Consider the following 10,977-nt stretch of genomic DNA (forward strand, 5'->3'; position numbering starts at 1 on the left):
ACCCTAGATGTCTCAAAATGTCAGATGTTGTTTTTCCTGGAAGAAGTATATTTTGAAGAGTAAGCAAGGTTAAATAATTTGTCAAAGACTACTCAGTAACTGGTGTTATTGGGATTCAAACCCAGGTAATCCCCCATCCCAGCTCTCAGAAAACATCTTGCTAGATGAAAACAGAAAGCTTATTCTAAATTTCTATTTATGTACACAGAAATAGGAAAAGGAAAATAAGTATTGATTGAATAAACAATCATAGTTGTAGAAAATGAGAGATAAGGCATAGCACACTTACATTTTTTGTGGAAAGCCAGCAAAAGGACAGGGAATAAGGGAAGATCCTTAAGGATATTGGGGAAATGAGATCTGTACTTCAATTGTCTGATTTAGAAAATTAACTAATAAATACTTAGGGATTATTTCTGTGATTGAAAGAGGCCTCTAGTCACACACGCTTTATATTTAATTCCAGCTGTATTTACCTTGAGTAACTTAACCACTAAGCATTAGTCAACTCATCTGTAAAATGGAAATAGTAACTCCCGACAGAGTATCTCCCTGATGAAATGAGGTAACAATCAGAAATATTTGGTAAAGCACCTAATCTGGGTACGTTTTATTGCAGAGCATGAGCTCTACACTAGTGGACTGCTCTCTCAGAGTAATTGCCCTAATAGTTAAATTGTTAAGCTTTACCTTAATCCCAATTCCTTTTTTTTTTTTTTCCTCTCAGCAATGTGGAGTGGACTCTTCACTCACTTAACAGAATCTTGGAATAATTTTAAGGGTCTAGATCCAAATTATACAACATGGATGGATGTCATGGAGAGGCATGGCTACCGAACACAGAAATTCGGGAAACTGGACTATACTTCAGGACATCACTCCATTAGGTAAAAAATGAAACAAAAATAATCTTCATGGACTGTCCTCTACCATAGCGTGTACATGTGCTCTTTTTTACTTTAACTTTTTTATTTTTCCACAAAGGTGAAAGTAAATATCTTAATCCCTTCATTGTGTTAATTAGGCTGAAATTTTAGCTTTCTTTCATCTTCCTAAAACATTAAAATGGCTAATATACTAGTCATTTTGTTTTTCTTAAACATTAAAGGTCTATAAATAGTGTTTGTAAAGTTGTTTAGCCCATGCTTTATTTTCATTGAATTTCTTTTAATGGCTACTGTATTATTAATTTTAAAATCTGTTTTTAAAACCATAGCCTTCTTGCTGCTTTCCTTGGTCAGTTCTCTCTAACTTGCGTCTATTGTAACTTGGTTTATCTTTCATTTTACTAAGTCCTCAAAAACCAGGCAGCTAAGCATAGTGGTTAAGAGTAGAGGTCAAGAATCAGATTGCCTACTTTTGAATTATAGTTTCTGTTTACTACTAGCATTGTAGTAGTCTGATCTTGGACACATTGTCTAAATGTTGACACTGTACTTTAATTTCTTTGCTGTGAGGATTAAATGTATCAATAAGTTCAGCAAAGAGCTAACATAGGAGACCTGAGACTGCTCTGCTTAGAAAGGCTTGCTTGGAAGGTTGGCCCCTGTCTAGCATCTGGGAACTTGGATTTCTGGAGTATTCCCACTATTCCTTAACTGATAAGCGTGGCCTATTGTGTGCCTGGAGCATCTGTACATTACGGTTTATGCCGAATATCAGCTTTCCTTCCAGGAGTCTGGAATTTTGGTATGTGCTAAGTAGAGGGCGCTTATATAATCAGCACCGCCTCCTAAAAAACTTGGGTACTGATTCTCTAATGAGCAGAAACAGCACTTCACGTGTGTTGTCGCAATTTGATGGTGGAAGAATTATGTCCTCTGTGACTCCATCTGGACGCTTGTGCCTAGTTTCTTCTGGACTTCACCCTAAGCACCTTTTCCCTTTGCTGATTTCGCTGTGTATCCTTTTATGTGATAAACTATAGCCATGAGTGCAGCTATAGTCTGAGTCCTGCAATTCCTCCCACTGAACTTCGGTGTGATCTTGGGATCCCCCAACACTTGTGGCCCCCAACACAAATACATATTGGGGATTAGAGTGCCTCTTTCTTACCTAGCCAAGTGCAATTGAGGGCTATTGGTAATGGTTGTTGTGATGATGACAATGATACAAATGATGATGATAAATAATAATAAGAAAAATTAAGTTAACAAAAATAGTGATGAATGTAGTGAGTTGAATAATATTCCCCCAAATTTTGTAACCACCTAGAAAGAACTTCAGAATGTGATCTTATTGGAAAATAGACCCTATTTGCAGAGGTAATTAGTAAGGATCTCCAGATGAAATCATGACTGCTGTCCTTACTAGAAGAGGAACAAGGACATAGGCACACACAGAAGAAAACAATGTGAAGACGGAGGCAGAGATAGTAGTGATGCAGCTACAAGCCAAAGAATGAAAGATTGCCAGGGGTCACCATATGTTAGGAAGAGGCAAGGAAAAATTCTGCCAGAGCCTTCAGAGGGAATGTGTCTCTGCTGACACCTTGATTTTAGACTTATAACTTCCAGGACTGTGGGAGAACAGGTTCCTGTTGTTTTAAGCCACACAGTTTGCAATAATTTATTCTGACAGTTCTAGGAGATGAATACCATGAGTTTTGGGTAAACAGATACTAAAATAATCTAAAATAATCTGAACATTAAAATTGATTTCTTAGTTACTGTTTAATTTCTTTCCTTTTCTGTCCTCCAAAATCTAAAAGATGGCAGTACAGGAAACGCAGAAGCAATCCTGACGTTGCTATTCTTTGCTCTGTCTTCTAATGCATGACCACATGTAGTCAGTTCTGCTTCTGAATTATTTCTCCAGCTTACTCACTTCTCACTCTCTCCACCAAGCTACTGTCATCTCTTGCCTCAACTGTCAAAATAGGCTTCTACCTGGACTCTTCGTACTCTATCTGACCCATTTTCTATAGGCAACTGGAATGATCTTTCTTAGATGTATGTCTGATTACATGACAAGCTTAAAATCTTTCAATGATTTTTCTCTTCAGGTTAGTTAAAATCCCAAATCCACATCATGATTTATGAGACCCTACATGATCTAGCCCCTGCCTACCTCCAGTCTCATTTCATACCACTCTATCTATCCCTCAGTATGCACCTGGTCTTTTAAAACTTTCCTTAATATGCTTTTTACTACATCTGGACTATTGCATGAGCTAGTTTCTCTGTGCAAAATCCTGTTCCCCTGCTCTGCCCTGCTAATATCAGAAAGAAAGGGAGGGAGAGGAAGTACATGTAGGAGGAGGAGCACAGCTTTGTGTCCGTCAGAGCAGTCAGATACCCAGCTTCCCTGCTTACCATCCTTGTAACCTTGGGCAAGTTACTTGATATTGAGTGTCAGTGTTCTGTAAATTATCTGTCAGAATTATGATTCCTACCTTGTTGGATGACTGTGTTTTGTATGAGTTAAAAGATACTATACAAGCAGTAAGCGGAATAATATAAAATATTTAACAGTGCCTGGCACAGAGTAAGCATTTAGTCAGTGGAAAGATTATTATATAAAAATAGCTTAACCAGAATTGCAGTCTAACATTTATATAACCATTTTTCTTTTTTTTTTCTTTTTTTTTTTTGAAACAGAGTCTCACTCTGTCGCCCATGCTGGAGTGCAATAGCTTGATCTCGTCTCGCTGCAACTTCCGCCTCCCAGGTTCCAGCGATTCTCCTGCCTCAGCCTCCTGAGTAGCTGGGATCATAGGTGTGCACCACCACGCCCAGCTAATTTTTGTATTTTCAGTAGAGACAAGGTTTCACCATGTTGGTCAGGCTGTTCTCGAACTCCTGACCTCATGATTTGCCTGCCTCTGCCTCCCAAATTGCTGGGATTACAGCTGTGAGCCACTGCACCCAGCCATAACCATCATTTTTCTAAAGTGCTTTGCATTACTAGTTACTTTATAGAGTTTCACAACTTTCTCTTTAAAATCTTTCTCCTTTTTAGAATGCAAGCTTAATCTAAAGTAAGATACAACTGTTTATAATAAAATAAATCTAAGATTGAATGCCATATATCCCCTGTAACTTTTATTCTTCTATGTGACACAGTTAAAATATGACCTGACTTTTATTCTACAGCAGGATAATTATCCATGCAGAGCAAGGACCTTATCTCTTCTTCTCTGCTTTATTCCCAGTTGCCAGCATAGCACCAGTACATTGTAGGTTCACAATTAAATTTTTGATGAATGAATGAATGAAAAAGTTATTCTGAAGTACGTACAGTTTATTATTTGGTAAACATTGATATTCTGTGTAATGCAGGATCATATCACTTGTTCATTATTAGTATTTTTTATATATCTACAATAGAGGATATCCTGTTTTTAAGTTTTTTTAATTTTAAAATGCTAATATTTAGAAGTTCTTTCTTTGTCGTGTGAAATTCTAAAATTAGTAGAGGAGAAAAAACCACTTAGATGTTGATATTTGGTGTCAAAGATGGTTTTCAGTGCAATACTTTCTTAAAGCTTATTTTCATTTACTCACACTCTCATCAGAGCTTAGGAAATTGAAATAAGCCACCAGGAGTATTTTTATGAGCACTGTATATACGCACACAGACATTTGGCTGAGAAGTAAGTCAGGGTTGCTATTAATAGCATGTCTGAAGGTTATATGAATTATAGCACATTATTTTTCAGTGTAAGCTTAAAAATGGGTCTCAGAACAAAACATGGTCTCTCAATATCAAATTTCATAAATAGGAACATTCAATCTTGTTGATAGACTTTCAAAATCAAAATGCAAGTTATTATAACTCTTTATTACTGAAATTGGCCATTTTCGAACCTGCTTATATTTTCAGCCAGAATTACAGGTTTCTTTATTATTATAGTACTTCTGTCTGTCTTTTTTAGGCATCAGTGATGCTTCCTTCTTGTACCAGTTTAGGAACACTAATTTAAGTAAGTGTCCCTTATTATATATGACACACCCCACCATACTAGGATCTCTATGGGCTGCACGGTTGTTTCATCTGGACAGTTGTTAAAGAGATACTGGTAGTATTACTCATGAAAATGCCATTTACTGATGATAAGACCTTCAGCAAGTAATTTATCTACTTAGAATCCCAGTTTAGTCAATTGAGCTTTCACTAGGTGACCTTAAAAGTTCTTCTACTCTGCAATTCTATAACTCCAATGGAGTACAGTTAAGTGGTTTCTAAATTTCTGATACTCATCTGTCCCTTCACATTGTATGTATTGAGTTGTAACAGGTTTAAGTTCAAATTTGCTGTCTTCTTATCAATTGAAAGAAAACATTTGTATTTAATTCATAGGGTATTTTGATTATTTTTGCTTTCAGTTAAATTTTGTTCCCTATATATTCCCAATATCTAAAGTAGTGGTTTTCAACTGAGGGCAGTCACCCCTCCCCTCACCCCATATACCCCCACCTCCACCTCTTGGCTACCAAGAAGACATTTGACAATGTCTGGAGACATTTTTGGTTGATAACACCAGGGTTATTTTGCTGGTATCTGGTGGGTAGAGGCCAAGGTTGCTGCTCAGCAGTCTATAATGCACAAAACAGCCCCTTTCCCTGATAAAGAATGGTCAAGTCCAAAATGTCTTTAGTATAGAGATTGAGAAAACATGTCTAAAACTAGATATTTTATGCTTGCCAGCCTGGACTTAGGAATATCACACTTAAAATAATTGCCTACATTTTAAATATTGTTTATTCTTTCGTATTTTAAGGGATCAAATCCACTTGACACTAGTACATCAATTTAGTTTTTAGAATTAACAAAAAGAAAATGTATAGAATTGTGTATAGAAAGTGTATAGAATTAGGAGGTAATTGATTTTATATAGAATATTTTAAAAACTAAATTTCTAACATCAGTATAATAAAAAATTTAATATTAAGTAGAATTCCTTAAAGTACTAAGACTAGAAGATGACCCTTATTTAAGTTACAAAAGTAAAATCAGGTATTTGTAGTATCCACTAAGCTAATATTTTTGAGCCAGCTACTGTGTGTCAGACATTATTTTTAGATGATGCAAATACAATAGCAATCACAACACACAATTCTCCAGTGTCATGGAACTTACATTCTAATGCTATCAGAAGAGAAATTAAACAAGCTGCTGTGTTGTTTTTCCTAGCTTCTATCCTGTTGAAAATCTAAAATCAAATTCCCTATCATTTCATCTTACCATTGTAATTATGTATGTTGTCTGCTCATGCAGGTTAATATTTTTTAAAATAAGCAATGTTTTTAATTGTTGTATGTGCATAGGAAGTATATAGACTTAGGGAGTACAGGAGATATTTTGATACAGGCATATAATGCGTGATGAAAACATCAAGGTAAATGGAGTATCCGTCCCCTTGAAGCATTTGATCTTTGTGTTATAAACAATCCAATTATACTCTTTTAGTCATTTTTAAATGTACAATTGAATTATTGACTATGGTCACCCTGTTTTATTGTCAAATATTAGATCTTATCCTTTCCATTTTTTTGTGTGCCCATTAATCATTCCCACTGCCCCCACCCCAAGTATTCTGCCCAGCCTTTGGTAAACCATCATTCTGCTTCAGTTGTTTAATTTTTAGCTCCCACAAATAAGTGAGAACATGTGAAATTTGCCTTTCTGTGCCTGGCTTATTTCACTTAACGTAATGACCTCTAGTTCCATCCATGTTGTTGCAAATGACTGGATCTCATTCTTTTTTATAGCTGAATAGTACTCCATTGTGTATAAGTACCACATTTTCTTTATCCATTTGTCTGTTAATGGACACTTTGGTTGCTTCCAAATCTTGGCTTATTGTGACTAGTACTGTAATCAACATGGAAGTGCAGATATCTCTTTGACATCCAGATTTTCTTTCTTTTGGGTGTATACCTAGTGAGATTGCTGGATCATATGGCAACTCTATGTTTAGTATTTTGAGGAACCTCCAAACTGTTCATCATGGTGGTTGTACTAATTTACATTCCCACCAACAGTATACAAGGGTTCCCTTTGCTCCATATCCTCACCAGCATTTGTTACTGCCTGACTTTTAGATAAAAGCCATTTTAGCTGAGACGATATCTCATTATAGTTTTCATTTGTATTTCTCTAATGATCATTGTTGCTGAGTATCTTTTCATATACCTGTTTGCCATTTGTATGTCTTCTTTTAAGAACTGTCTGTTGAGATCTTTTTCCTATTATTTAATCAGATTATTAGATTTCTTTCCTGTTAAGTTGTTTGAGTTCCTTATATATCCTGGTTATAAATATCTTGTCAGATGGATAGTTTTCAAATGTTTTCTCCCATCTGTGGATTGTGTCTTCACTTTTTTTTGTTTCCCTTGTTGTGCAGAAGCTTTTTAACTTGATGTGATCTCATTTGTCTATTTTTATTTTAGTTGTCTGTGTTTGCAGGGTATTACTCAAGAAATATTTGTCTAGTCCAGTGTCCTAGAGAGTTTCCCCAATGCTTTCTTTTAATAGTTACATAGTATGAGGTCCCAGATTTAAGTATTTAATCCATTTTGATTTGATTTTTAATGTGGTAAGAAATAGAGATCTAGTTTCATTTTTCTGCATATGGATATCCAGTTTTCTCAGCACCATTTATTGAAGACACTGCCCTTTCCCCAATGTATGTTCTTGGCACCTTTGTCAAAAATGAGTTCACTGTAGGTGTATGGAGTTGTTTCCGGGTTCTATGTTCTGTTCCATTGGTCTTACATGTCTGTTTTTATGCCAGTGCCATGCTATTTTGGTTACTAAAGCTCTGTAGTATAATTTGAAGGCAGGTAGTGTGATTCCTCCAATTTTGTTCTTTTTGCTCAGGATAGCTTGGGCTACTCTGAGTTGTTGTTTTTTGTTGTTGTTGTTGTTTGTTTGTTTTGGTTCCATATAAATTTTAGGATTGTTTTTTCTATTTCTATGAAGAATGTTATTGGTATTTTGATATAGATTGCATTGAATCTGTAAATTGCTTTCAGCAGTATGGACATTTTAACAATATTGATTCTTCCAGTCCATGAACATGGAATATCTTTTCAGTTTTTTGTGTCCTCTCAATTGCTTTCATCAGTGTTTTATAGTGTTCATTGTAGAGATCATTTACTTCTTTAATTAATTCCTAAGTATACTTTTGTACCTGTTACTTTCTTCATTTCTGAAGGATTGCTTCATGAGATGGGATTACTTTCTTCATCTCTTTTTCAGATTGTTTGCTGTTGACATATAGCAATGCAGCTGATCTTTGTTTGTTGATTTTGTGTCCCACAACTTTACTGAACTTATCGTCTCTAATAGTTTTTTGGTGGAGTCTTTATGTTTTTCTAAATGAAAGTTTATATCATCTGCAAACAAGAATAATTTGACTCCTTCCTTTTCAATTTGGATGCTCATTATTTCTTTCTCTTATCTGATTAGCTAGGACTTCCAGTACTATGTTGAATAACAGTGGTGACAGTGGGCATTCTCATTGTGTTCCAGATCTTAGAGGAAGGGCTTTCAGTTTTTCCTCATTCAGCATGATGCTAGCTGTGGGTCTGTTGTATGTGCCTTTATGTTGAGGTATGTTCCTTCTATAACCAGTTTTTTGAGGGTTTTTTTAAATCATAAAGGGATATTGAATTTTATTGAAAGCTTTTTCAGCATCAGTTGAAATGATCATATGGTTTTTGTCCTTCATTCTGTTGATATGATGTGTCACATAAGTGTGTGCACCCTCCACTTCCCGGGTTCAAATGATTCTCCTGCCTCAGCCCCCTGAGTAGCTGGGAATACAGGCGCGTGCCCCCACACCTGGCTAATTTTTTGTATTTTAGTAGGGATGGGGTTTCACCATGTTGGCCAGGATGGTCTCCATCTCCTGACCAAATTGCTGGGATTACTGGCATGAGCCACTGTACCCAGCCAAGTGTATACTTTTCATGTCATCTATTCTGAGACTTAAAAATTGACTGACATTTGCACTTAGTACTCTCAATATGGTGATTATTTTCATGAAGTTTTTTGGATTGGGACCAGACGCTGTAGCTCACGCCTTTAACCCCAGCACTTTGGGACGCCAAGGCAGGCAGATCACTTGAGCTCAGGAGTTCGAGACCAGCCTGGCCAACATGGTGAAACCCTGCCTCTACTGGAAATATTAAAAAGTACCCAGACTCTGGGTCTTCTCAGCTATATCACTTCCAAACCCAACTTTGACCTGCCACACTCTTTTTGGCTCAAGTTCCATCTCCTTTGTGACTCTCTCTACCTCGTAGCTGCATCTTAAAAACCTCCAGTTACTGGATTATTTTCTTTCTAAATTTAAATTCTATAAATAGAGATGATAGTCCTAACTTATATTTCATGCAAGACTCCATCATAAGTTAAGTGCTGGCCACGTTAAGTGCTAGTGCTTAGGTTAGGTGCCCACACCTGGCCAGTCGACAGGCTAGAAAGGGAGTTAAATCCTACATAATGTGGTCAACTAGGTCACTCCTTCAGCAAGAGCTGTGGATATAGTGATGTGTCCACTGTAATGACTGCTTAGTAAATTCTATTAACAACAGATAATCTGGGAATAACCCACCTGCTTTATTTTTTCAGATTTGATGGCATTTTGTCTGGGTTACATTTTCTGTATAATATTAAAAAACAAAGGTTTACAAAAATTGTAAATGTTATAGTCAAATTGATATGTTAATTACTTTAAAAGCATAAGAAAAATCATCTCCTTTTGGATATAAAATGGTGAATGTGATCTAAACCATTTTTAGATTCGTAGCTGAAGTATTTTATTACAGTTGGTTTTTTCATGAAGTAGCCTTTGGCATTTATTTTTAAAAGTACAATAGTAGGAGGGTTTTATGTCCGAGTGGATATGAGGTGGAAATACCAATTTGTTAGCTTAGCAAGTCTCATTAAACACCTGCCTGGATCAGTGTCTTGCATGTAGTACGTATTCATAATTTTTTTAATTGAATCAAAAAGGCTGCCTTTGTTTAAGCTCAGGGTACATTAAACATGTATACTCTGTCAAGGGCTATAGTCATCTAGGAATTCAAAGTTGTAAATATTAGTGCTTCCACAATGATGAATTCACGAGTGGACCAGAAAATGGCTAGATGAGATTTCACAAGATAAAATCCCTGAATACTCACCTCCACACACACACATGCAAACAAAACTTTTCTTTGAAATATATTTACTATTATTATTACATAACCAATATAATTTGTGATGTAATTAATGTTACTGTTTAATAGAGAAAAATCTGTGATTTTAATCCTATCTACAAAGAAACCCATGAATAAGAAAAGATCAAGGGGCACCAGCTATTGTAATTTTACCAAAAAATGAAATGGTTGGAATTAATAAAACTAATAAATGTAAAAGCATGCATATTTTGAGCATTTAAATAATGTATATTTTAAAATGATGTTCCAACCTGAATTTGCCAGGGTAGATGTTATTCATTCAACTAAAACAGACTGTTTTTGTGAGTGATCGTATGTAAAGAAGATGGATGACAGCCTTGTAAATCCTTTTAAAAATTGTATGTGTGTTTCTCTCAAATTTGAGAGAAGGATTTTGTTTTGTTCTGTTTTTTTAAGAGATGAGATCTCACTTTGTCACCTAGGCTGGAGTAAAGTGGCAGGATCATAGCTCACTGCAGCCTCAAACTCCTGACCATAAGTGATCCTCCCCGGTCAGCCTCCCAAGTAGCTAGGACTACAGGCACATACCAACATGCCCAGCTAACGATATTTTTTTTTTTTTTTTTTTTTGAAGAGACAAGGTGTCGCTATGTTGCCCTGGCTGGTCTCAAACTCCTGGGCTCAAACAGTCCTCCTACCTTGGCCTCCCAAAGTGCTGGGATTACAGGCTTGAGCCACCGCGCCCGGCCTGTTGCTGAGTATCTTTTCATATACCTGTTTGCCATTTGTATGTCTTCTTTTAAGAACTGTCTGTTGAGATCTTTTTCCTATTATTTAATCAGAT

General features: G+C 36.1%; 1 protein-coding gene across 1 annotated transcript in view; it reads left to right on the forward strand.

Moving 5' to 3' along the window:
- ARSK (arylsulfatase family, member K) overlaps window positions 1–10,977 on the forward strand; it is a 49,356-nt gene that overhangs the window by 11,617 nt on the left and 26,762 nt on the right. The window contains exon 3 of the mRNA XM_011944278.1: window positions 728–887. Coding sequence (XP_011799668.1) covers window positions 728–887 — 160 coding nt within the window. The remainder of the gene's footprint in view (window positions 1–727; window positions 888–10,977) is intronic.

This window comes from Colobus angolensis, unplaced genomic scaffold (assembly GCF_000951035.1).
Source record: "Colobus angolensis palliatus isolate OR3802 unplaced genomic scaffold, Cang.pa_1.0 Scaffold23, whole genome shotgun sequence".
NCBI classification, from domain to species: Eukaryota; Metazoa; Chordata; class Mammalia; order Primates; family Cercopithecidae; genus Colobus; species Colobus angolensis.